The 25,791-nt window shown below is 37.9% G+C and overlaps 3 protein-coding genes and 2 non-coding genes across 5 annotated transcripts; 2 read left to right on the top strand and 3 right to left on the bottom strand.

Annotated features, from left to right (window-relative positions):
- Nucleotides 1–1,696: 1,696 nt before the first annotated feature.
- On the bottom strand, nucleotides 1,697–12,845 carry mmp15a (matrix metallopeptidase 15a). Its single transcript, XM_056251010.1, has 10 exons — nucleotides 12,350–12,845; nucleotides 10,826–10,974; nucleotides 8,567–8,689; nucleotides 8,172–8,476; nucleotides 7,810–7,971; nucleotides 5,879–6,138; nucleotides 5,457–5,595; nucleotides 4,611–4,758; nucleotides 3,672–3,787; nucleotides 1,697–3,314 (listed from the first exon to the last, which is right to left on the bottom strand). The coding sequence occupies exons 1-10, from the start codon at nucleotides 12,500–12,502 to the stop codon at nucleotides 2,872–2,874; spliced, it is 1,998 nt and encodes a 665-aa protein (XP_056106985.1). The 5' UTR covers nucleotides 12,503–12,845; the 3' UTR covers nucleotides 1,697–2,871.
- A 464-nt stretch (nucleotides 12,846–13,309) lies between these two features.
- Nucleotides 13,310–16,745, bottom strand: zpd (zona pellucida glycoprotein d). Its single transcript, XM_056251026.1, has 9 exons — nucleotides 16,674–16,745; nucleotides 16,538–16,586; nucleotides 16,365–16,469; nucleotides 15,388–15,596; nucleotides 15,157–15,314; nucleotides 14,847–15,089; nucleotides 13,758–13,941; nucleotides 13,573–13,678; nucleotides 13,310–13,490 (listed from the first exon to the last, which is right to left on the bottom strand). The coding sequence occupies exons 1-9, from the start codon at nucleotides 16,695–16,697 to the stop codon at nucleotides 13,378–13,380; spliced, it is 1,191 nt and encodes a 396-aa protein (XP_056107001.1). The 5' UTR covers nucleotides 16,698–16,745; the 3' UTR covers nucleotides 13,310–13,377.
- Nucleotides 16,746–17,395: 650 nt separating this feature from the next.
- vac14 (vac14 homolog (S. cerevisiae)) lies at nucleotides 17,396–25,543 on the top strand. The gene is made up of 19 exons (XM_056251008.1): nucleotides 17,396–18,045; nucleotides 18,406–18,556; nucleotides 18,699–18,866; nucleotides 20,132–20,194; nucleotides 20,281–20,388; nucleotides 20,489–20,598; nucleotides 20,698–20,819; nucleotides 20,894–21,031; nucleotides 21,181–21,321; nucleotides 22,137–22,200; nucleotides 22,441–22,585; nucleotides 22,899–22,964; nucleotides 23,048–23,195; nucleotides 23,308–23,440; nucleotides 23,601–23,775; nucleotides 23,898–24,016; nucleotides 24,550–24,629; nucleotides 24,703–24,853; nucleotides 24,973–25,543. Exons 1-19 carry the CDS (start codon nucleotides 17,942–17,944, stop codon nucleotides 25,133–25,135), a joined length of 2,349 nt encoding a protein of 782 aa, XP_056106983.1. The 5' UTR covers nucleotides 17,396–17,941; the 3' UTR covers nucleotides 25,136–25,543.
- On the bottom strand, nucleotides 21,427–21,497 carry trnag-gcc (transfer RNA glycine (anticodon GCC)). The gene has a single exon. It is a non-coding gene; the product is annotated as a tRNA-Gly (tRNA).
- trnag-gcc (transfer RNA glycine (anticodon GCC)) lies at nucleotides 21,643–21,713 on the top strand. The gene has a single exon. It is a non-coding gene; the product is annotated as a tRNA-Gly (tRNA).
- Nucleotides 25,544–25,791: the final 248 nt, after the last annotated feature.

Below are 25,791 nucleotides of genomic sequence, written 5' to 3' on the forward strand. Positions count from 1 at the left end.
CTAAACGGCAGCAGATCCAATAATGAGATAAAGGCAGGATAAGCTCTGAACCAGTGAAGGGCCAATGCAACTGATCAAGGGCAGGCTATTGCCTTGCAAACACAAACCACAGCCGTTTTCAGGCAAACCATGAACTGATCTCAGGTAAGCCCCTAAAGCATATCTCTTATCAGCACCCACAGGCCAGTGTCAGCACAGTGTCCTTCGAATGTGATTGGAGGGAATGTAGAAGAGAGTTGAAGAGACATCTAATCCTCTAACAGGATACTGGTGGAGATAGTGAAGCAAGGGGTCCTGTGAGTTTGTTTTGATAATTAAAATGAGAAATGAAGGGCGTAGCTTGTTTGGTCTGGTTGTTATAACTAATTGTGGTCTTTAAAGTAAATTATGAGTAAGATTAAGATACCCATAGATAGAGGAAAATACAAAATGTCTGAACTTATTGTGGTGATTATGCATTTGCCTCATTTAACAGGTTTGACATCAAGACAAAAGCACCAAAATGGCTGCAGCATCAACCGCTGATCCCGTTAGCCTCTGCTGGTAGATGTCGTAACTACACCATCTGACTATAACAAGGATCTTTTTAGGATTGATGGTGTCATTAGAACTAACCATTAAGTCCACCTAAAACCCTTAAGGTTAGCCCTTTGTAATGCCTGATCAAACAATATAAATATAAAAATGCAGACTAATTGGCAAATGGTACGCTAAGCTAGTTCACTGAAAGGGAAGCTAGCTGTTTGTAACTAACGGCTGATCCCCCAAAAAAGTAAATGTATACAAATTTATAATTTAACATTTGCGAAGGATAGGCTACAGGCTAAGCTAGCAGACTAATTGGCTTGTGGTGTGCTAAGCTAGTTCACTGTAAAGGTTTCTTAATGCCTTATCAAACAAAATATTATAATACTTATAAAAATGTATAATTTAACATTTGTGAAGGGTACATGCTCAGCTAGCGGACTAATTGGCAAGCGGTACGCTAAGCTAGTTCACTGCAAGGGTAGCTAGAGTAGCTGTTTGGGAAGGGCAACTGTTAAGCTAGCAGGCTAATAAGCTATCAGAATGCTAAACTGTCTTCCTGACTAGTTAGCTTGCAAAATTTAAGCTAAAAATAACAAGAAATGTTTGATCACACAATATATAGTTTTGGTAATAATTATATTACATAATATTCTATGTAAATGTAATTTAAAAGACTTTTGCCCAGGGTCACAGACAAGGCTTAAGCCTAGTCCCGACTAAAATGCATGTTTGCACTGTTTTAACCGAAAGCAACTTGTACTGATAAATCTTATAATATGCCAGTGCCATTGTGTTGTCTCAAAATACACTGGTAATGTTTTTTTCTAAGGCACGTTAATAAAAGCTACTTAAATGTCCTAATTTAACTAACCTAATCCTGTTTTTTCTAAGCCCTGTCTGTGAAACCAGGCCATAATGGTCAAAATAACAGTTTATGACATACATAACTCTAAATTGTAGTATTTAAAATATTTAGGCTTTTTCTAGAATTTGTTTCAATTGGTGGACAGCTACATTTGGCACCTTCAGCACAATAGCAGGAAAATAACATTGACACAACACTACCAATACGTAACTGATATGCTTAGAATAAAAAAAAGTTAAAAAAGTTTAACAGTGTTATTGTTCTCAAACCAAAACAAAGGAAGTACAAAATCAGTAGAGGAAGTTAAAAAAGGCATTCTTACAGCCGTATACTCCATTTTATTGTAAGCAAGCTATATACCAGATAATATCTGTGAACAAAAGCAATACATGCCCTGCATGATTTACTCAACTGTTAATATAAAACAATGCAAATTAAAAATAAATCAAATAAAACATCAAATTAATAGTCAAGGGAGTTTTTCATTTGGCACTACAAAAAGCACAAAGACATTCATATTGACATAAACTACAAAAATGACACAGGTTTAAAACACAGAAGGCCACGTGAACAATAAAAAGCATTTGCGCTTTTCGCTCAAACTGTGCGTCTACTACGAAAAGCCTGTGCCGGTCAGTAAAAAAATTATATTTCCAACACAGTGGTGATGGTCTGCACTATTAAGGCACAGATTCAGCCTTGAAAGGCACTGATGGACACAATCCGAAGCCAGAATTGCCTCTCAAAAACAAAAAAACTCACAACTGGGGAGACTGGAAGTGTGGCGGGGAAAACAAAGGAAAGTCCCACAGGAAGACAAACTTTGAGGGGGGGAAAAGAAGTAGGGGCGCGCGAATGTAGGTCATGATGACAGTACAGCCATGCCTCGAATCTCCTCAATTCCCCCTCCTCCTTGTCTTTGGCACGCTCAGTGGAACTCAGGCAGAGGAAATGCTGGCAGGCTACAAGCCCCCATCCCCCTTTTTCTCTCCAAAAATCAAAATCCAAAATCAGCAACATCTGTGTAATGCAAGCCAGGCTCCACAGGGAAGAGACTATAAACCCTGCTAAATGTGCGTGAGACAATTTATTAAGCCTGGCTTTTCTTTTAACCCTGCACTTTCTGCAAGACCTCGACACTGAGTTTGCGGTTTCCTCCATTATTGAGGCTGGTTAGCAGAGGATGTGAAAGAAATGTGCTGATCTGAGCTTGTTCTCATACATACAATGTTTCCCACAGTGTACAACCGAACAGTTCGGGCTCAACAGGAAAACAGAAACCTTGCAGACGGACGACTCACTTGCAACATCACACACAACCGTAAAATGACCACAAAACAATCAAAATACTATCAAAAGTGCAAATTCTATGTTGGGAAGAGGGTTTTTGATTGGATGAGCACCATGAACAATCGAATGACAAGGTGTGTATGTGCAGAAATACTTGGCTATTGGGTAGCGAAGGTGTGCGAACTTTGTCAGACCCACTGCTGCAGGGACCTTTTGCAGTGAACTAACACTTTGGGCGTCTGTTTCCTCTGAAGTGTGGTGATTATGATGTATATCACTCCCAGAATGCACAGCACCAGAACCAGAGGCACAGTCACCAAGATGAGGGTCATGATGTGCTCATCAGTCTCATTCACTCTTAGAATAACATCTACTTCCTTTTTCTCGTCCTCTTTGTTATCATTTCTGTCCTCTGTATCTTCTTCATCACCATTTCTGTTGTCGTCAGGGTCTTGACCGTTGTTGGTTGTCTCTGGCGATCGGCGGTCTGGATTTACATTCGTTTCCACATCAAAGTGCACCCGGCAGCCCATGAAATCATTTAAAATTGATCTCGGGTATCCAGCGTCAACCTTCATTCGCTTGTTATCGAACCTCCAGTACTTGGTGTCTCTGTAGAAGTAAGTGTACGCTGTATGGAAAAGAGTTAAAATGGGAATTAGTGTAAATAAATACACTAGTGACTAATGATGACATAAAATTCCATGTCATGATCACCAAATGTTTGATCAAACGAGATGCTAGCCAATTGTGGGCAGGCTCCGAATTCCAAAGCTATAAAAAGATGTGCCAAAGACGATCATGAACAATGGCGTGAAATTAGAAGTGAGAGCAGAACATTTCCAAGTCAAAGGTCTTATTGCGCCCCAGTTTTTCAGCAATGAGGTCACATTTTCCCTCTCAGCTTTGGATTAATGGACTGGTCTCTCTTTTTTCTTGCATTCAGCTGTGACATTTTCTCGGGCAGCCATCCCCCAGCCTGACTCACCTCCATCATCGCTGAGGAAGGCCCCTTTTGGGGAGCCGGGAATGGAACCCCACACACTCACTGGTTTAGGGTAATCTTTATCCATGACACGGGATTCTTCACTAAACCGCCAATATCTTCAAGAGAAAGCAATAATGGAAAAAAATTTGAACTTCTCATTTTTAACTATGAGGGAAGAACAAAACACTCAATTTGGTTAAGCTATTTATCTGATAAAATTATGTGGCAAAAAAGGGGTAAACAAAAGCTACAGGTTTAGTTTTACTATGAAAAAAAAATGCATATAAAACCAAAAACATGTGTTCATAATTTCTTTGTATGAGAGCCTGGCCAAAAATTTGGCATGTTTCATTGCGTTATCACAAATAAAACAATTGACTCGAAGCACAATTACGCAAAATGCTTTAAAAAATCTTTAACACATTATTAATTATTTGAATAAAGGGTGAAGATATAAATTTTCCAAGGCCGGACACCACTTTTGGCATATATTAGTGCTGTCAAATCGATTAACCCCATCTAGCATAAAAGTTTGTGTTAATATAATATACGTGTATATATACACGCACACACATACTGTAAGCACACACACATATATTATATAAACACAAACTTTTATGTTAGATGCAACTAATTATATTATATATATATACTGTATATATATATATACACACACACACAGATTATGTATATTTCATAGTCAGTTTTATTTGTTTTAGTTTTTATTTTATATACAGTATTAAATTTGTGTTTAAGCTATGCTAATTCATATTAAAATAATACATTAAACTTTTTTTTCACATTGCAGTAATGATAATCCCAGATCAAACTGCACTCTAAAGCAAGTTTAAATGAAAAATTATGTTGTTCTATTGACTGATCTGTTGATATCTAACTCCCAACCTCTTGACACATCTGGCCTTTTCCCGGCATGTTTACCTGTCTCCTCTGAAGAAGTACGTATAGCCAGATGGTTCCCACCACACTGCCGTGTCCACTCTGTCAGGCATGCCTTGACCATAACGAAACAAGTCCTGCGGGTATCCAGGTTCCACGTCTGCTTCTCTGAAAAGCCAGTATTTACTTCCTGCAGGATTGATACAAAACACAAAGAGCCACATTAGAGGGAAAGGGAGGGGTTGCATGGCTGAGAGATGATATCACAGTGCTCTCTATTCAACTAGTGAGATTGCACAAAATATGTTTTGTGTTGCATGAAAGCAAATTTCCTTTCAAGCAAATGCACAAATGAAACATGAAGTCTCACAATCTGCATAAAAACAAGACAATAACTGTGGCTCTTTCCACTACACATTCCCTACAGCAAGTTCTCCGGGTTTCTTCTCTCAGAATGAAAACAGAGCAGTCAGCATCTGGAGTTGAAGCTGACGCAATGCAGACGGAGTCCTGTGATGCTGCCAGACTTTCCTTCTCTCCTCTCAGAGTGTTTTACAAGTGACATAATTTGACTTCAAGATGCTGTTACAGCAAGAACAGATGTTTAAAGGAGAAGAGGATTGATATCTAGGAAATATTTAATGATTTTGGTGTTGTCATTTTTGAAGATGTCATAGTCTATAATTCTCATACAAACAAGATGCACATTCTCTGCTTTTTGGATCGTAATCTGCAGCTTCACTGGGAAAAACCCCCCTGTAAATCTGTAAACCTCCTTAAAAAAGATAAATAATTGAGAAGCAAAACTGCATAAGATAGTTTTTTTTTTTTTTAAAGCATACACCTCACAAAAATTAAGTTCTTAAATATTGAATTCATGACTCGGACCTTTAAAGAATACAAATTTCCCATCATGCCGTTCATAGGCAGCGTCTATGTTCTCTGGAAGCCCCATCCAGAAGAAGGAGATCGGCATTGGGTAATTATCCAAAACCCGGTTCCTTCTAACCCTCCAGAACCAGCGACCCTGAAAAAGTAAAACAACATTCATTTAATCATAACACTCAAACAGAAAGATGTGTGGATTTGTATGCTTTGTTGAGAAAAGTTCAACCATCATGTTCTTGCAGACACCTGATTCAAATTGTTATCAAAAACAAACAAAAGACATCGCTAGTGTTTTACAATGTTCCTATGCAGTTGCTAAGGTGTTCAAAGTGGTTTTTAGCACTTTGCTACGCAGTTGCTAGGATGTTTTTTTTTATCAAGAACCACTATAACTGCATTTACTGAAGATCACTCGTTCTAACCTTGAACACAAACATCTCCCCTCTTAGCATGGTGACCGTGTCAAAGTTCCCCTCGCAGATGTCAGGTGCATCCTGATCCGAGCGTGCTGTGGGCCGGGGTCTATGGGTGGGGTTGACCGGAGGCACCCAGGGCTTGGTGGGCTGCAGCGAGGGTCTGGTAGTTTTTGGTTGGGCCACTGTAGTGGTTGACTCTGGCTCGGCAGTGGTTGTAAACAGGGTTGTGGTGGGAGTTGCTTGAGTGATGACAATCTCTGGAGGGCCTGTAAATACCAAACCATAATGCATTTTCACACTTAGCTAATCATACTCTTTTCCACACTGAATAGACTCGAACGCGTCACACTTTTCCATCCAGCACCAGAAGGCCCATGAGACTCATTCAGCCTGCAGTGGAAGGCTTTCAAATGGAGAAAACAGACTCAAACAAAGACACATACACTGAGAAATTCGTTGGTGCAGAACCCAATGCAACTGGACTGATGTCTCAAGCTCATACAATAGAAAAATGTGGATAACTAAATTATGAGCTACATTGTGAGAACTCACAGTTGCATCAGATACACATTTTTGACTGCAAAAGTGTCATTTGGACTTTTGCATAAAAGGGGCATTCACACTGACAGCAATTCAATCTTTTACTTTCTTTATCTTTCTTTACTTTCATTAATGTGGCGTTCCACATGTATCACTCTGGGTCGCTTGTCTGTTAGTGGTGGAGATTTTTCAGCGGCTCTTTTTGCAGGTTTCACTGTTACACCAGACAAACGACACTAAATCTTCACTCAAATGATTCATTCAGAATTACTGAACAAAACAAGTGACTTTCATCATGAGTAAATCATTGAATCATTCAGTTAACCAATTCATTCAACCTTCTACAATTCAAGTAAATCACTCACATTGTGACCAAATTTCATGCTAAGCAACAACAACAAAAATCTTTAATTAGCCTATTGCTAGTAAATTGTATGATTTCACTCGCCTGTGATTCATTTAGAGGCAAAAAATAAATTTAGCGCAGATATAATTTCATTGCCTACTGTTCCAATTGGACCAGTGCCGCATTGTCATAAAAACACATGCAAAAGTAAACATTCAAGCGCAAGAAGATCAATTCAGTACAAAACTTCAGTGTGAGAAGTTTTGTGTGCATACACATGCGAAGTGAGTGCCCAGAAAGCTGTGTCTGACAGTGACAGCACACGAATACTAAATTTATTTTCCCGTCTTTCACATCTTCTTGCGCTTGAAAAGACAATTTCATACAAAATGATGTCAACATGCCTGTCTTGGCTAGTATCCTCCTAGTAAACATAGTTGGTTATGTCTTAAGTGAACGAAAACAGTGGAGAAAGACCACGCATGTGTAACAGTATCAATATATTCTGTGCATTGTCTTAAAGTGACAGCAGCCTAATATTCCCGCTGTTGTCTGTGTTTTTAACACAGAAAACAAGGCGACTCAAGGTTCAGAGTGTCTGTAGAGGGTTGTCATTAAAAACATTGATACATTCAGGAACAAAGCAAGTGACTACCTTTATAAGTGAATCCCTGCATATCTCAGTAAACCAACTATTTAAAACATTGATTCATTCAGGTACGAAACTGTCTTTTTGAGAAAATGATTGAATCATTTACTTATTTATGAACAACGCACCACTACTGTGTGTTACTTGCAGACACACAACGTTTCCGTTTTTGCTTTGTTTAGAACTTATTTGTTGGCAGAACAAAAAGAGACAAAGTAACTGCCAATATTGGTTCTCAAATGTAAGTAACTCAATATTAACCTCTCGTTTATAGAACTGTTCTGTAAAAGCAGCATCACACACACAAATGAATGTGAATTCATATCATGGATCTAACTCAACTAACTATAATGGATAGTAAGATAAATGAACTGAAACAGGAAGTATATTAGACTAGCTTACCATAGATCTGGTGAATGCCATTTATATCATCTTCAGCTAATGAGAAGCTTTCTGTGTCCATCCACTGGTAGAAAGGCGACATGATGGCGGAAAGGTCTTTGGAGTGCTCCAACCCCAGTGTGTGACCCAACTCATGAACAGCGACCAGAAACAAGTCAACACCTACAACCACAAACAAAAACAGTGAACCAAATTACTACACCTTATACTAAGAAAAAACAATGGGTTAAATCTGTTGGTGAACATTTTAAGACATTTAAATGCTGCTAACATCTAAAGGTTCTGTGAGAAAGTAAATGCTTAGCTAATATAAAGTACATTTTCTTTGAAGTAGGAAAATGATTGCAGAAAATTGTTGACACCTGAGCCCTCCCGTTGGTTCAAGGTCCATGGCTCGTCTATGTCAAAATGTGTGTCTCCTCCCATTCCGGGACCTGGGAAAAAAGCATGTGCCAGAGACCCTCCTTCCCCATCGAAGAGAGACATATCGCCATGATACCCAGAGGCAAACAGTAGTATTATGTCAGGCCCCTCACTGCCATTTTTTATCTCATGATATGGGACCTCCTCGAACCGCAGAGGCGTTACTTTCTCCCATACCTGAAAGGCTTTGTGAATAGCCTCATAGGTCTGCTCCTGGCCAACTTTGGGTGAGTGGTTCTGAATACTTGAGCAGGAAATAAAGACATTTTTTTCTGGTCATTATTAACGTGATCAATGTAAGTTGAATTTGTTTTTGTGTTGATGTGTCATTCACCTGTAAGTCAGCTTGTCCTGATCCCACTTGTGGCCAGTAAGTGCGTACCGCTTACGCCGAGCACCTCGCTCCGTTGACTCCTCAAAACGATCAGGCACTCCACAGCGAGGTCTTTTCATGGCCCTGAAAAAAAAAAAAAACATTATATATATATATATATATATATATACACTAGGGGTGGAACGGTACATGTATTCGTATCGAACCGAAACGGTACGGGCGTCACGGTTCGGTGCACGAATTTACACGGAGAATACACGGTATAAAAATAAATAAAACTGTAATACGGAACTACTGTTAGATACGCGGGTTCTTTAGGGACACATAATCTGTACCATCGGCTTAGCTCTGAACGCGTGTTCACTTCAAACGGTGGCTTTATACGCGCGTCCTATTCGCTTTGGACTAGCGTCGAACTAGACGCAAATTTGACGCTCTATTCGCGTTTGGTGTGACCGCATAATGGACAGGCTGCGATGTCAAGATTGCAATGCTGGAGTTTGTGTGTGTGTGTGTGTGTGTGAGAGAGAGAGCGAGCGAGAGAGAGAGGCGCGCGGGCGCGATCAACCTGTGTGTGTGTGTGTGAGAGAGAGAGAGAGAGAGGCGCGCGATCGAACAGTGGAAACATAAAAAACATACTCCGTCATTTTGTTCAGATCATTAAACCTGCAAAGTGTTTACTTATATTTGTGTACACTCGCAACAAAACACGACATTGTGCTTTTGTCACACTGTAAACTCTTGTCAAACTGTAACCTACAACTGTCACCCAACCAAAATCACACACACACACACACACACACACACACACACACACACACACACACACACACACACACACACACACACACACACACACACACACACACACACACACACACACACACTGTTTTAAAAGCAAAACATATTTATCCAACTCCATTTCAAAACAGTCAGTGGGTCCCATCTTTTGGACATTCATCGCATTGGTTTTCATTTCTTGTCCTCGGAGCACTAATCTTACACATTTTACATTGATTAAAAAAAGAAAATCGAATGTGTAATGGTAGTATTATTTTATACAGAAATCAATTATTTATAATTCAGATGAGAATAATGTTACATTGTTAATTAATAATGTTAATTAAAATTAAGGAAAACAAATATATTGATCTGAAATATTGCAAAATAATTTTAAATTAATTCAGGTACAATTACCAAACATATTGCAAGGTCTTTTTGTCTTTTCATTAATTTAATTAATAAACTAATTATATAAAACAATTGTCAGTGCACTACAAATAAACTGGTTCTATGCCTTTATTAATAAAACTTATTTTAAAAATACAATGCCTTCTGCATTTTTGTTTTGCTTTTCCCTCCATTGTACCGAAATCGTACCGAACCGTGACGTCTGAACCGAGGTATGAACCGAACCGTGACTTCTGTGTACCGTTCCACCCCTAATATACACACACACACACACACACACACACACACACACACACACACACACACACACACACACACACACACACACACACACACACACACACACTCACACATATTTTATCACAAGTTACATATAATTTAAAAAACATTAACTTATTTAAAATTATTATCTCTATTATTTTAAAATAAGTATAAACAGTGTTATTTTAGTATTAATTATATACTATCATGTACCATGTGCTTTTAAAAATATATATTTTGAGTTTTCAATTTAATTTTAGTTTAAGTTTTAGTAATTATTGTATGTGTTTTTGTCATTTTAATTCGTTTTTTGACATTTCTATTTAGATTTTATTTATATCTTGTCCAGTTTTAGTTTTAGTAATTTTAGTACCGGTATTTCAACTTAAACTTATTTAAGTTTTTTATTATTTTTTTTATTTCAATTTTTTCATCTAACACTAAATTTTATTGGATTTAATTTCAGCTTTCCATTAACAATTTTTTCTTAGTTTTTAGTTAGTTAACAATAACAACACTGGTATAAAATATTATTTTTTAATAACAACAACAATAAATATAAATGCGTTTTTTAAATAAACTAAATTATTTTAATAATAATAAAATTATTATTACTCTTGTTATTAAACATATTCATTTTATTGATAATTATTAAGTAATAAGTATTATGGATAATCTACATGACCTGGTTACACTGTAGGACAGTAACTCATGAGACTTTAAATTTTCTCAGTTAACTCCACACAATTAAAACAGACTGAGCTTCTGTTGTTGTTTCATGAGCAGTTAAATAAGAGGAAATCATACTTAAGAGTGGCCAAGTCCATGTGTCCGGTAACCTCCAGGCCATAGAAGCGCTGCATATCCTTGATAGCGCTAGAAAGGATCTGGGCTGACTGCATGGTGGACATCTGTCTGCTAGCCTGGGACAGGTAGCCATATGTCCTCAGCCATGACTTTAGGAAACAACAGACACAGATAAAGTTGGAGAGTGGACAATGTATTGAAACAACTACTACCAAGAAGTGTGGTGAGGATGGGATTACACAGCAACTATCCATTACAATCCAAAGGGAAATGATAAACTAAAACTAAACACTGTCAAAACTCAAACCATATTTTAAAAAATGCACCAGAGTCACGTTTTGAATGTTTGGTTAAGCACTGCAGATTAATAATCTGAATATGTTCACAGTTAAGACTTCAGCCACATGGTCAGGCTATGAGTGAGGACAGATGTAAACATCCTTAGGCACATCCTTACACACCATATGATAGATTTGGAGATGTTCACCAGGGGTTATATTGTATGGTTAGTAAACAGACAGGATAAGATTCTGAGTTGTTTCTGTATTACAGCCCCAGATTTACATGTAAACCAATAAAAACCTATATGATCCTATGAGGAGCGAAAAAAACACTTTAAAATGTGCTTTTATTTTAAAAACCAATTGCCCTGAGGATGGTCTTTTGACCGAAAGCTTGGTCTATTAAATTTGCTTTAAGGATTTGAGTGTGCGGACAGTTTATTTATTGAGATTTTAAAAACCAATAAAAAAAAGCTTATAAATTAAAGTTCTAAGTGTAAAGAGAGACAGTCTGAGATTCCTTTTTTTTAAGACAGATACTGCTTATTTTTTTATATTGGTTATGTCTCCATCTCCAATAACCAATATTTGGAACCATTTTATTGATGCTTTCAGATGCAATTATAGAATGATCAATAAACTATGACAGAAAAAGATATATCCATAATTAATATTTTTTATAATAATAATTACTATTGTTGTTATTTATACAGTATCATTTGTATTCAAAGTTGTTCTTATCTATATGACCATATATTTTCATCTTTGTTTTGGATGTCTAATTGTAAATTGTCGGCATTTCTCACTTTAGTGAAAAGTAGGAGGAATGTCATAAAAAAAACACCCATCTCTGAATGTAAAGTTTTCTTAAATATGATGCCGTTTCCCCTAAACTGAACCTAAAACTCATTTTCTAATGCTGTCAAATCGATTAATCGAGATAATCGCATCTAACATGAATTTTTGTTTAATGTGTGTACATATGTGTGTGGGGCGTGCGCGTCTGTGTACATATGAATGTATAAATGTGTGTGTACTCACACACACACACACACACACATATATTATGTAGCAAAACTTGTTAGATGTGATTAATCGATCTGACAGCGCTATCATTTTCCAATCCTGAGCACCAAAAAATACAGAAAAAAGAATTTCACATCTCGGCATTAACAGATAATAAAGCCACAGTTTTTTTTTCGTGTATTTTTGTACAACACTCAAAACGAGGTAGTCTACAAACCTCTGCGTTGAAAGCTTCTTCTTCTGCAGCTGTTTCAGCAATGTTGACAAACAACAGGATGAAAATCATACTAATGGGTCTCAGCGAGCGATGCGATCTAGTCCTCCGGGCTGACATCTCTTCACTCCCGGGACAGCAATGAGAAATTAACATACAACCTTCTTCCCGCTTAAATGGAAACCTGAGAGATTGTACAGTCTTTTACCACAAAAAACAAGGTCATTGTTCTTCTCTGACTACAAACCCACCAATTTAGCGCACGTTTCTCTTCTCCAGTCAAGTTTTCCCTCGTGTTAACAGTTCGTAAAGGTCTCCAGTGGCGCGCGCACGATTGTAAACTACAACATTAGCATGAGCAGCAGCTATACCTATTCAATATTGAATAAAAGACTACTTGTTGATATTTACATTGTTGTCTATGTTTGATGCAAGTATGTGCCGCCTGGAAACCCATCAAGAAATGTCGAGGACCAGGCGGCGCGTCCTCGGAGCGATCCTCAATTTTTTTTTTTTTGCAGGACACCAAATATGAGCATGAAATCTCATCTGGATCTCATGCTGATCTGCGGCACGCAGCCGCACCCGATTCCCTGCCCACTTTCTCGGTTTACCCCTGTGATGTGTTTGCTTTTATAATACACAAACCACATATTTAAAAAGAAAATCCAGATGAGGTGAACAGTACAGAAATCGGTTTATTTACAGAACGAAAAAATTAAGCAAATTTGTTCCAATTTTAGTTCTCACTGCCATCTGTTGGCCATATTCAGTACTGTAAAAATAAAGGTCGATACGGAAAAAAAAAAACTAATAGTAGCCCTGGTTGATCAATATGCGTCTCTCTGGAAATCACATTCAAGCTTATTTTAAGTCAAAAACAGAATTTTCTTGACAGAGCACATAAAATGTGTAAGGGCCCATCATGAAGAGTCCACGCAGGACTACCATCCCAAGAGTTAGCTTGTGTTCTTGGAGTAGCTTTTGTACCCAACACAAACCACTATGTGTTGTGTGAAAATGAGTTTTATTTAGGTGTTTGTCATGTGTCGTCTTATTCCAGCTTTAGCAATGCTGATAAGGATGAGAAAGAAGATGCCCAGAGTCCAAATCACTCCCAATGGAAGCGCCAATGTGAGGAGATCTAAAATGAGAATACATAGTTCAAACGTGATATAAAGCATTTGCTATGGTATTTATATATTAAATGCCATATATAAACATACTTATCTTGGGTCTAACTGGTAGCTCTCGTCTGATTGGTCCATAAGACAGTAGGCCTTGAGCCTGCTCCTCGACAACAACCTCTCTTTTAGATATAGTTTTACATTCCTAAAAATAAATCAGGTCAGGTTAAAAATTGAAAACGTGATTGTCCAAATCCTAACAGGTAAAAAAAAAAAATGCTTACAGGAATACAAGACCATCCATCCTCAGGTGTGCAGAGATGCACAGTGCAGTGCAGGTAGAAACTGTGGGGCTCGTGTATAAACCGAAACATATCAAACGAGTACCGGACAGTCGAACCCTCACCGTTTCTTCCTGCAGGGTGCGGCGTACCGTTACCAAATGAAGTCGTTTTGTCATTTGCGCACCTTAAAGACAAATAGGAAAACGTCGAGGCATATTCTGAAGGGTGAAATATTTATTTGGAAATTATTGCAACTCAATCTCGTGAGAAAAAGTAAGTATTTTACAAGCTGGCGATTTCGTACAAAATTATACAACGCGGTTCGTATGGAAACGTACAAATATTAGAAAAGTAAGCATGAAGGCAAGTGGTGCTCCCTGCAGAGCCAAATGACATCCAGCTCCCCCTCTCTGGATGTCATGGGTTGAGCTGACCAAGTCCAGCTAATCTATCTTTCTAATGGGTGGAGGGATAGAGTTAAGGATAGGGTGTAGTTGGACCTTTTAGCTCCACCATTACACCCACATTACACCTAACCATCACTGGGACGCAAGCAAATACAAAAAACATACAAATTAGATTGTGTGAACTCATATGAATTAGAGTGCGGTCACATTTACCACTGTTTGGCGAATTTTCATAGTTTTTTTATGGATGAGGGACAAGTGAGACGAAACATTTTCCTTTGCAGATCTCCCATTGGATTCAAGTTTGCTGAACTTTTCCAAATCATATTGGTAAACACGGCGAATTTGCTTAGTGACCTCCGAGTAAAGCTCCAATCACACTTTTCAGCGAAATTTTGCATTCAATATCCAGTCATTTAAATCGAAATTAAATCGAATCACCCCCCCCCCCCCCCCCCATTTACATTTTACTGAGATGTCGCTTATTAACCATATGCTTCATGCATCGCTTCACTGTTGATAATGGACTTTTCCTAATGAGTCCACACCTTACCAATTCACCAAGTAACGAATCAAAAAAGTTACGAACTGCCATGAGAGTGTGTTGGTTATTGATGCTAATTAGAGACACGTCTTGGTCTTGGATTTAACATTTACAGATAAAACGATTTCCAATACTCACCCGTTTGCCAGCAGTGTGTGGCTAAAGCCTGACTTATCATTAGCTTGAGGAGTCTGCGAAGCCCAACACTCATTGACTTTCAGATGGAAGAAGTCTTCTGGCTCCGTCACTTGAATCTGCACGTAGATTTGATCCCCGAGCTTAATAGTGGGTGGGCTGGTGAAAGCCTCAATGTATGTGTGATCTTTGAACAAACTCATCTCCACCTTGGCATCCACTTCATCCACCTTGAACATTCTTTCACTTTAAAAACAATCAAATCGGTTGAATACACTTCCTTTATCAATGTAATTTAACATCAGAGCATTACCTAGAGAAAGAGATGATTGGAAACGCCAGGCTAACTCTGCGGATGTATGGATAGATGCACTTGTACTCAATCTGCACAATCGGATCTCTCACAATGTTTCCGTAGACAGGTGGGTCAGACATCAGTGTTAAAGAGTAAACAATGTGTGTTATGTTCTTCTGTTAAGTAGATACCATTTAGGAATATGTAATATGTAAATGCTTTTTTAAAATGAGAAAAACAGTACTTTACCTCCAGAGGTTTACCTCCACAGGCAGAGTACTGGTCCATTGGTGTGTGCACTGTGAAATAAGCTGATCCAGAGATCTCCTCTCTATGTGCACGGCAGCTGGCGTTAGTCAAATGAACCGCTTCAACTCCCACATTGTAGTATTTGAAGAACTCTTCGTCCACCAGGATGGAAATGAAGTCTTTGCCACACGTCACATTCATTGTTGCGACTTGAAAAGAAAATTGTCCAGTTAAAACAACATGACAAAGAAAACAGCTGGTTTAGTTTTAGTACTTGGCAAAGAGCTTGCATGGGGCCAGTTGCTTAAACAGCCACTAAGTTAAGACTGTCTTAGGACCAACTAGCAATTAGTGAGGGCTAATCAGTCATACTTTTCGGATTCAAACTAGCCCAATCTACCTTTTTATGTAACTTTAAAAAAGGTGATGACCAGTCTTAGAAGAAAAGTTAGATGACAACATGTAAGACTAGACCAAGCAGTTTATTCAACCGGCCACAGGGTCAGATTCACAAAATATTCTTAAGAATAAAATTCTTATTAACTGCCATTTTCTAAGACTTATTTATTTTCTAAAACAAAGTTTATAACTTAAGAGATGATAAACTGATTTTTTTTTTTTTTGTATTCACACAAATACTTAAATGTCCTTGTCTTTTTTCTTAAGACAGACATTCAAAATCATTGTAAATAACTTAAAAGATGATTACCTCCAACCTCCAAGATAGAGCCGGTCATTTTAGATTTAATTTCTTTTTAATAATAATAAAGGACATATTTCAAAACTTAAGATGTGTTCAATAACTGCTTTTTAGGATTATTCAAATGAACATTTTAGGATTTTTTTGTAAAGTTTAAGAACACATTTTTCTTAAGCTTTTTGTGAATCCAACCAGCTAAATGCTAGGCTGGGAGATACCAGCTAAGCAAATCAACTGGTTTAAGCAGTCTCTTTCAGCAAGGCTGACTGTCCTTTACCCTGGTCACAGAGATCTCCGAAGTAGCCAACTGCACATTTACAAGTTTGCCTCAGCGACAAAATGCAGGTGGTCGGGTCAGAACATTGTGATATCTCACATTCACCTGGATGAAAAATGGCTTTAATAACTACACTTCACTGAGATGACACCATTTCCATCACGTTACCTTACCAGAAACACCCCCAACAGCACAAAGTAAGGCTGCAATATGCAGAAGCACCTGTGTGAGGAAAAATGACATGTTAAATCTTACACTAAAACACTGATATTGTATCACCCCAAATAAAATAAAGTTAGGAGTTCACACCTTTGATTTCTGATACCGTGCCATTTGTGTCACAAAATCCTTTTTTAGAGTTTTTTTTTTAATTAGCGTTTGGAAAATTATTTAGAAAATAGCAATTTTAAGTAGCCTAATATTTAGTCTATATGTCAAAGGGTTCTTACTGAAGTAAACATGGATTAAATACTTCAGAGATGAAACCCTAAATGAATTTGATGAGTCACACCTGCTGATCGGTGTATGACATCAAAGTAACGCGAGAGCGATTAGAGAGCACACGGCTCCGTATGCTTTCGAATCGCTCTCGCGGTACTTTGATGTCATACACCGATTGGTCTGCATATAGCGCCGCTTCAAGTTGAACACAACTAACTAACCAGTGGACTGGCCGTCTGAGAAGTTTAACCACCAATTACATTTTTTTTAGGTCGGTATACAGGCACAAAAAAAACCCCCAAACACATATATATATAAAGTGACAATTAATAAACATATTCTTAAAAAGATAACTTAATATATAGGCTAATGATAGGTCATATAGGCCTACATTATATGTACAAATACATACAACCACCTTTTTATCAAGAAATAAAACCTCAGCCATTTATATTACTATTTTTAGGCAGAAATAGTTAAAGTATAGTATGCTAGCTAGTATGATGTTCCGAATTCAGCAGTCATGTGTTTTCAAAGAACATGTGACTCTTGACGTAATCAAAACAAATCCATTCATCGGAGCTCGATTTACCAGCCGTAGATGTTTGTAGGAAGTCATGTGAGTCGTGATATATGGCGGCTATGGTCAATTTCTTACATTGAAAATCACTGCGATCTGCTTCTGTCATCATTGGCGAGGAAATAATTATCTGGTTTATGTTCTGTACAGAAACAATCGTTTCCCCCCGGATCATCGGCTCTAAATTATTTAAGTTATAGAGGTGTTAAGGCTTTTATTCTGCTTTGGCTGTAACTGCTCATCATCTGCTCTCCGCTTTCAGTTCAGTGTCGCAGACAGCAGGTCCTGTTATTTTATAAGTGATGCTTGTGATGAGATTCTGCCTCGGAAACAGATTTTAGGGCGCCGGTTTTGTTTGTAACAATACAAGCGTGTGATGACGAAAATCTCTTAGATGAAACATTAACACATGTATTCCGTCATACACTGACCGAACTGTCATCTAATGAGACATTCTCTTTATTCACTCACTGAGCTGTATTCAAAGATCAGTTTTAACATTCGTAGTTGTGTCCTATGCGTAAGTTAAGGTTTTTTTCTGAAATACTTGGAAAAAATGAACACAGAAAAGGATTTTTCTCCACTGACACCAAACATTGTGAGAGCTCTCAACGACAAACTGTACGAGAAGAGGAAGGTGGCAGCTCTTGAGATTGAAAAGTGAGTCATAACCTATTATTTGGTTGGTCAAAATACTCATAAATAAGAGAATATGCAAAAGGATATACATATATTTATTAATATTTCCATTCAGTAGACTTGTGTATACTTTCTTATTGCGCTGATACACATTCTACTGCATGCAGTAGTTTAACATGTATAGTTCGTTTCTCTCTGTACTAAGTCATTGGTATTTGCTATTTTGCCCAATGGAGAGCTGGTCATCTGACATGCCACATGATCTCATTAGTCATGCTTATGATCAATAGCCCATAGTCCAAACAGCGTCTATTACATAAATAAAAGTAGTTTTGAAGCCTAGCCAGTATTTTCAAATGCTTTTCCCCACTCTTCTGCCAGGCTTGTACGGGAATTTGTAGCCCAGAACAACTCTGCACAGATCAGACATGTCATCCAGATATTGGCCACAGAGTTTGCGCTGTCCCAGCACCCTCACAGCCGAAAAGGAGGCCTCATTGGGCTGGCGGCATGCTCCATTGCCCTGGGAAAAGTATGTGAACTAACTGTGCAAAACAGGAGGTCTTTGATTCGTTGGTGGTTATCGAAATTGACTGCTAGACGTTCAGTATGCATGAAATTCCAAAGCAAATATGGTGATTTTGTTTGGTTATCTTATCTTTTGTGCTTCTCAGGATTCTGGATTGTACCTGAAGGAACTCATTGATCCGGTTCTTACCTGTTTTAATGACTCTGACAGCCGTCTTCGTTACTATGCCTGTGAAGCCCTTTACAATATAGTGAAGGTTGCCAGAGGAGCAGTGCTGCCCCACTTCAATGTGCTGTTCGATGGGCTTAGCAAGGTAAGCTGATGCCCCTTCATGTATAGACGCACGCATGAAAGGTAGAAAATGAGTCACATATGGTATCTCATGCTAGTCTTGAAGAGTTTAGTAATCAGTACCATAAAGTATTTAAATAGAAAGTAATATTTCTGTGGGGTAAAAAGCAGTGTTGTTGTCACCAAATAAAGGGTTATTATAGTTAAAACCATAAAACACTTTTTTTTATATAAAAAAACTTAAACGACAACATTTCTTATTTTCTTTTTGTTTACAGTGATGTAACTAAAATTAAAACTGTAATAAAAATTAATTTAAAAACTATGTAGACATGCATTTAAAAAAACTAAAAGAACGTTTTTGGCCATTGAAATAAAGCTGAAATGAAATAAAATATAAATATTAGGTCAAAAAGTTACTTCACCCAAAAATGAAAATTCTTTCATAATTTACTCACCCTCATGTCATTCCAAACCTGTAAGACTTTCGTTCATCTTCGGCACACAAATTATATTTATAATATTATTTATGAAATTGAGCTATTTCTGTCCCTCCATTGACAGCTACTCATCTACCACTTTGACGCTTCAGAAAGGTCATAGAGATCATCATAAAAATAAGTTTAGTCCAAAATTTTCTAAAGAGACACGATCGCTTTATATGATGAACAGATTGAATTTAGGCTTTTATTCTAAACCGCTCAATTAATATGGATTAGTTTTACGATCTCTTTATGAACTTTTTGAACCGTCAAAGTGGTAGTTGCGTAGCCGTCAATGGAGAGATAGAAATCGTTCCGATTTCATCAAAAATATCTTAATTTGTGTTCCGAAGATGAACGAAAGTCTTACGGGTTTGGAACAAAGTAAATTATGACAGAATTTTCATTTTTGGGAGAACTAACCCTTAATGACAATACTGCATTAACTGAAATAAGTTTAAGTACTAAAGTTATTAGAACTAAAATAAATACATTTAAGCTAAATAGAAAAATTCAAAAACAAACTTATAAAATACTAATAAAATGACAAATGCTAAAAACAAAATTTAAACTAAAGTTAAAAATGAAATTATAATAAAATAAATGTAAATGGCATAAATAATACTGAATTAACACCTGTAAAAAAGTTCCTGTTATAATCTTTTCTAAAAGACAGTAATAACTGAATGGAAGGGAAAACACGGTTTAATTGTGTTACTGACATTTTGAACATAATTCCTATTATTAAGTCAGTTTTTTGTTGAGTTGACCCAGACTCACCTCGCATGTGATCTGCTCTTTATAGCTCGCTGCAGATCCTGATCCAAACGTAAAGAGTGGATCTGAGCTCCTGGATCGGCTTCTGAAGGTGAGTTTGATGAGAAACATGTGGATTCAGTAGTTATCAGATGAAATAGTGACATAATCTGACTTCCATTTGTCTTTTATTTTAAGGACATCGTAACAGAGAGCAACAAATTTGACCTAGTGGCTTTTGTCCCTCTGTTGCGTGAGAGAATTTACTCAAACAACCAGTATGCCCGCCAATTCATTATCTCCTGGGTGAGTTGAGCACTCTAATAGTTTTAGTTCATGATAACAGCATTGATAATGGTTGGATTACGCTTTTGGGACTTCCTGTGATGGTTTGACTCTGCTCCAGATCCACGTGTTGGAGTCAGTTCCTGATATCAACCTCCTGGATTATCTGCCAGAATTTCTAGACGGACTCTTCCAGATTCTTGGAGACAGCAGCAAAGAGATCAGGCGGATGTATGTCTCACCATCTCCACCTTTACCTGAGATTGTCTCTTCCTCTTTTCGGTTCCCTTTTCTCATTTTTAAAGAGCATTAACCGTTGCTGTTCAATAGGTGTGAGGTGGTTTTGGGGGAATTCCTGAAAGAAATTAAGAAGAATCCTTCCAGTGTCAAATTTGCAGAAATGGCCAACATCTTAGTCATCCACTGTCAAGTGTCTGATGAATCAAAATCCAGTGAGTCCGATGTAAAAATATGTACAAGGAGTGTATAGGCAAGTAGTGTAATTATCTATTTTGTCTTTCTGCAGCTAACGATCTCATCCAGTTGACGTCTATGACATGGATGAGAGAATTCATCCAGCTTGCTGGGAGAGTTGTACTGCCATATTCCTCTGGCATACTGACAGCAGTGCTGCCTTGCCTTTCATATGATGACCGCAAAAAGAGTATCCTACACTGCGTTTGCATATACTCTCAGTCTCAGCGCTGCATTTTATGTTAGATGTCTCGTGTGCAGTGCCATTCAGCTAAATGTGTTTCTGTAAATATTAGGTTATCACCGCTCAGATCTATTTCCTCAATAAACTCCCTCCAGGTACTAAAGAGGCTGCCAGTGCATGCAATCATAGCCTGATGAAGCTTGTGACCCCTGAAGACGATGAAGATGATGAAGAATCACAGACCAAAACTTCTCCTCCAAGTGATGAGACGCCAAAGAAAGAGGGAGATCTGAATGGCATGTTTTTTATTATATATTCTTTTGGTGCATTTTATTATATTTTTACTTATTTATTTATATTTGTGGAAGAAACTTGAGCTGAAGGGGTAAAAAAAATGTGACTGCATTGGCCGGGAATCGAACCCGGGCCTCCCGCGTGGCAGGCGAGAATTCTACCACTGAACCACCAATGCATATCTGCACAGACAATGTCGCCCCCTGGCTATCAATAAGAGGAATGGAGGGATGGAAACATGCCACCTAGTGATCAATATAGAAATTGTCTTTGACAGGGGCCTCACTTTGGAAGCCAGAGGGCGACGATGAGGTTTCAGGAAGGCATTGGTGGTTCAGTGGTAGAATTCTCGCCTGCCACGCGGGAGGCCCGGGTTCGATTCCCGGCCAATGCATCCAAACTTTTTCTTTTTCCACATGCTCCTACATATTTTCTAAATAGGTATTTTATTTACACTGTATTACACTGCATTAAATTGATTAAAATGGACATTTTACATTCTTACAAAAAAATTATAGTTTCAAATACTGTGCTTTTGAACTTCTTATTCATCAAAGAATCCTGAAAAAATGTATCATAGTTCCCAATGTTTTCATCATTGATCATAAGAAATTATAATCAGGATATTAGAATAATTTTTGGAGGATTATGAGATCCTATGGTAGTGTAATTAATAAAATAACGTTTCCTTGATAGTGCCAGTAATTGTTTCCACATTGTTTTCCTAATGTAAAAGAAATGCATAATGTTAAGTACATTGCAATACTTTTAGTAACATTGCCTGCTTTGATTTGATATTGTCTGTTTTTGATTTTAGATTCCCTAAATGAGTCTCAGGAGTCTGTAGGTTTCAGCAACATCTCTTTCTTCACTCCAGCAAGGTACTTTTTGACATTCACTGACTAGAAAACACTGTATGTCTTTCTGTTTTTATGATGTAACACATTAAACATAGGAAATAGTTCAATAATTAATTAATACTAATTGTAATAGAGGAGTCATCCAGTAGCTTTAACCCTGAGTAGTTTACTCCTCAGAATAAATGCAACGTCAAATTGTTTACAACATCAGAAGCCATTGTTGAGTTCTGCAAGATCTCTGATTTACACTATGCTGTGCAGTTCTGACAGGTCTGTGGTAAATCTGGATCTGGATGGCATAGTGCAAGTACTGGACAGACATTTACATGATTCATCCACTGGAATGATGACTCGCATCGCTGTGTTGAAGTGGCTGTACCATTTGTACATCAAGACCCCTCGCAAGGTTTCTTAAATGTCCTTTTAAAGGGATAGTTCACCCAAAAATGAAAATTGTCATCATTTACTCAGCCTCATGTTGTTTCAAACCGGTATGAGTTTCGTTCTTCCCTTTGACTTCCATAGTCGGAAAAAAAATACAAAATATCTTGTGTTCAGCAGAAGAAAGAAACTTAAACAGGTTTGAAATAACATGAGGCTGAGTAAATGATGACAGAATTTTCATTTTTGGGTGAACTATTCCTTTAAATATGCAGTTTCAGGTAATACTAAAACATGCAATGCTAAAAGTGATTAATTCCACTGTATGTCTATGGCAGATGTTCAAGCACACAGATAGTTTGTTCCCCATGTTACTGAAGACACTATCAGACGAGTCTGATGAAGTAAGTCATCATAACTTCCAATCATCTCAGTGCCAATCTACCAAGGCGAAAGCCATTTTAAAGAATAAATATGTCTCACACAGGTGATTTTAAAAGACTTGGAGGTTTTAGCAGAAATTGCATCATCACCTGCTGGGCAGACAGACACTTCTGGGTTGTGCGACAGCTCTGATAGCAAAACAGAGCTCCATATTCCAGGTGGGGTCCAAGATGGACAGCCAATGGTAGTTGGTGGGTAACTAATTCCTGGTACTATTTATATCTGGCTATAAACCAGAAAAGCCAAATGATACCAAAAAAATGCGATTTGTGAAATCAAACCAACATTTTTTTTATTTGACAGGATCTAAGATGACAGACTTGTCTCCCTCAACTCCCAGCATGAACTCATACTTCTACAAGTTCATGATTAATTTGCTCAAGCGCTTCAGTTTAGAGCGGAAACTTCTAGAAGTAAGAGGGGCCTTCATTATCAGGTAAAACCGTCCTAGTTCCTTTTAACAAAGACTAGTTCCTCAAAGATTTAAACCTGTGGAATTGTAGTAGTTCAAGAAGAAACTCCTGTAAATCTGAGGACACCACTAATCTTTCAATGTCAGATTATTTTTGTAAGTTTCCTCCTCTACTTCCTAACAGGCAGCTATGTCTCCTCCTGCACGCGGAGAACATATTTCACTCAATGGCGGACATCTTACTCAAGGAGGAAGATCTGAAGTTTGCCTCCACCATGGTGCAGACACTTAACACTATTCTGCTTACCTCAGCCGAACTGTTCCAGCTGCGGAACCAGCTCAAGGACTTGCACACACAGGTAACATTTGCTTTGAGGTCTAGAATCTTTAAAACAGATCCAACACACTAAGAATGCCTCGTGAAATCCAGTCAAATTGTGCTAATAATTATTGTTCTCCATTTCTACTTTTTCCCCTTCAGGAAAGCTGTGCTCTTTTCTGCTGCCTCTATCGCTCTTGGTGTCACAATCCAGTGGCCACTGTGTCCCTCTGCTTCCTGACCCAGAACTATCGGCATGCCTACGACCTCATCCAGAAATTGTATCCTTGCTGTAAACAGTCTATAATATATCTTTCTATTCCAGAATGACTCCATATTTTGTTTGCTAGTTTCTAGTTTAAGAAGTCTTTTATGTTCACCAAGGCTGCATTTAGTTGATTAAAAATACAGTAAAAAAGGTAATATTGTGAAATATTATTACAATTTAAAATAACTATTTTCTGTGTTAATATATTTTAAAATGTAATATATTCTTGCGCTGACAAAGCTGAATTTTCAGCATCATTACTCCAGTCTTCAGTGTCACATGACCCTTCAGAAATCATTCTAAAATGCGGATTTGCTGCTCAACAAACATTTCTTATTATTATCAATGTTGAAAATAGTTGTGCTGCTCAATATTTTTGTGAAAACCGTGATCATTTTTTATTTTTTGAAAGTTCACAAGAACTGCATCTATTTGAAATATTATATTACCATATATATTAGCTAATAGTTATTAGCCTATTTACTGTAAATCATTTAATCCATCCTACTTTTAATTACAAAAAACACCTTTACTAGAGCTGATCAGCGGAGATCTGGAGGTAACTGTGGACTTCCTCATGGAGGTGGATAAACTTGTGCAGCTAATCGAGAGCCCCATCTTCACCTGTGAGTGTTTCTCAAACTGTTTCTCATATATTCTCAAACTGTCTCTCCACATTAACACTCATTCTCTTTGCAGACCTTCGTCTCCAGCTACTGGATGTAGAGCATAACCCGTATCTCATCAAGGCTCTGTACGGCCTGTTGATGTTGCTTCCTCAGAGTCAGGCGTTCCAGCTGCTCTCGCATCGGCTCAGCTGTGTGCCAAACCCTGAACTCATGAGGACCGTGTAAGTACCAGAACCACACTGAACAATCAGAGTCGGTCTGTTCTCATAGTACTTAATAAAAAGTTTGATATCTTCCAGATTGAATATTCGGCCTGTTCTCGGGTGTTTTAATTTTCCAGAGATCACCCAAAGGCACCCGTCAAGGACAAACAATTGGCCCAGCCGCACATCGACTACAGTGAACTGCTCCAGCACTTCGACCGAGTCCAGAGCAAACATCTGGAAGTGAGGCATCAGAGAGCGGGTCGCTCTGAGCACCCAGACAGGAAGCTGATGTTGTAAAGGGTCACAGACAGGATGAGGATACGTAGCCTTTGTCCAAAAACTATGGTACATGGGAGATTGGAGCCTCAGTAGGACCTGTAGTGGGCATTCATGTATCACCTTGTTCAAATTTTTATGTGTTTGAGCTACTATAGGCATGAGGGACTTTGATGTGCTTTATTTTTAAGATACGTGAAGTGCTTTACGTTCAGGTGCTGGAGTTGTTGCTGTATGTACTACATACACACTTGGACATCATTTGACTTGGTAATCTGTTACAGATTAAGGGCCAATGGTTATATCATTCCCAAAACACTGGTTTAATGTAACCCTCCCCAGAACATTTATACAGATCACCTTGCACGTACCCCTGAGTGATTATTATTCAGAACTTTTAATCTCAAACATGACATGTACTGTAAATGAGTCTTGAATGGATAATGTCTTTTTTTGTATTGTGATTTTATCCCACACAATCCACATCCAATAATTTTCACTGTTTTCTTAGCATTCCCATTGGAGTCTGTTTGTTCATTTCATCGTTCTTTCCACATTAACCCATTCACTCTTGGCCTTATGTACATGCAAGCCATTTCTCTGTAATGTGAAGACAAAGTTACAATAAAGTGGAACGATCATTATTTCGTTTCTGTTGTCTTTAATCTGATTCTTTT

This window comes from Rhinichthys klamathensis, unplaced genomic scaffold (assembly GCF_029890125.1).
Source record: "Rhinichthys klamathensis goyatoka isolate OS25496 unplaced genomic scaffold, OSU_Roscu_1.1 h1tg000076l_1, whole genome shotgun sequence".
NCBI lineage: Eukaryota > Metazoa > Chordata > Actinopteri > Cypriniformes > Leuciscidae > Rhinichthys > Rhinichthys klamathensis.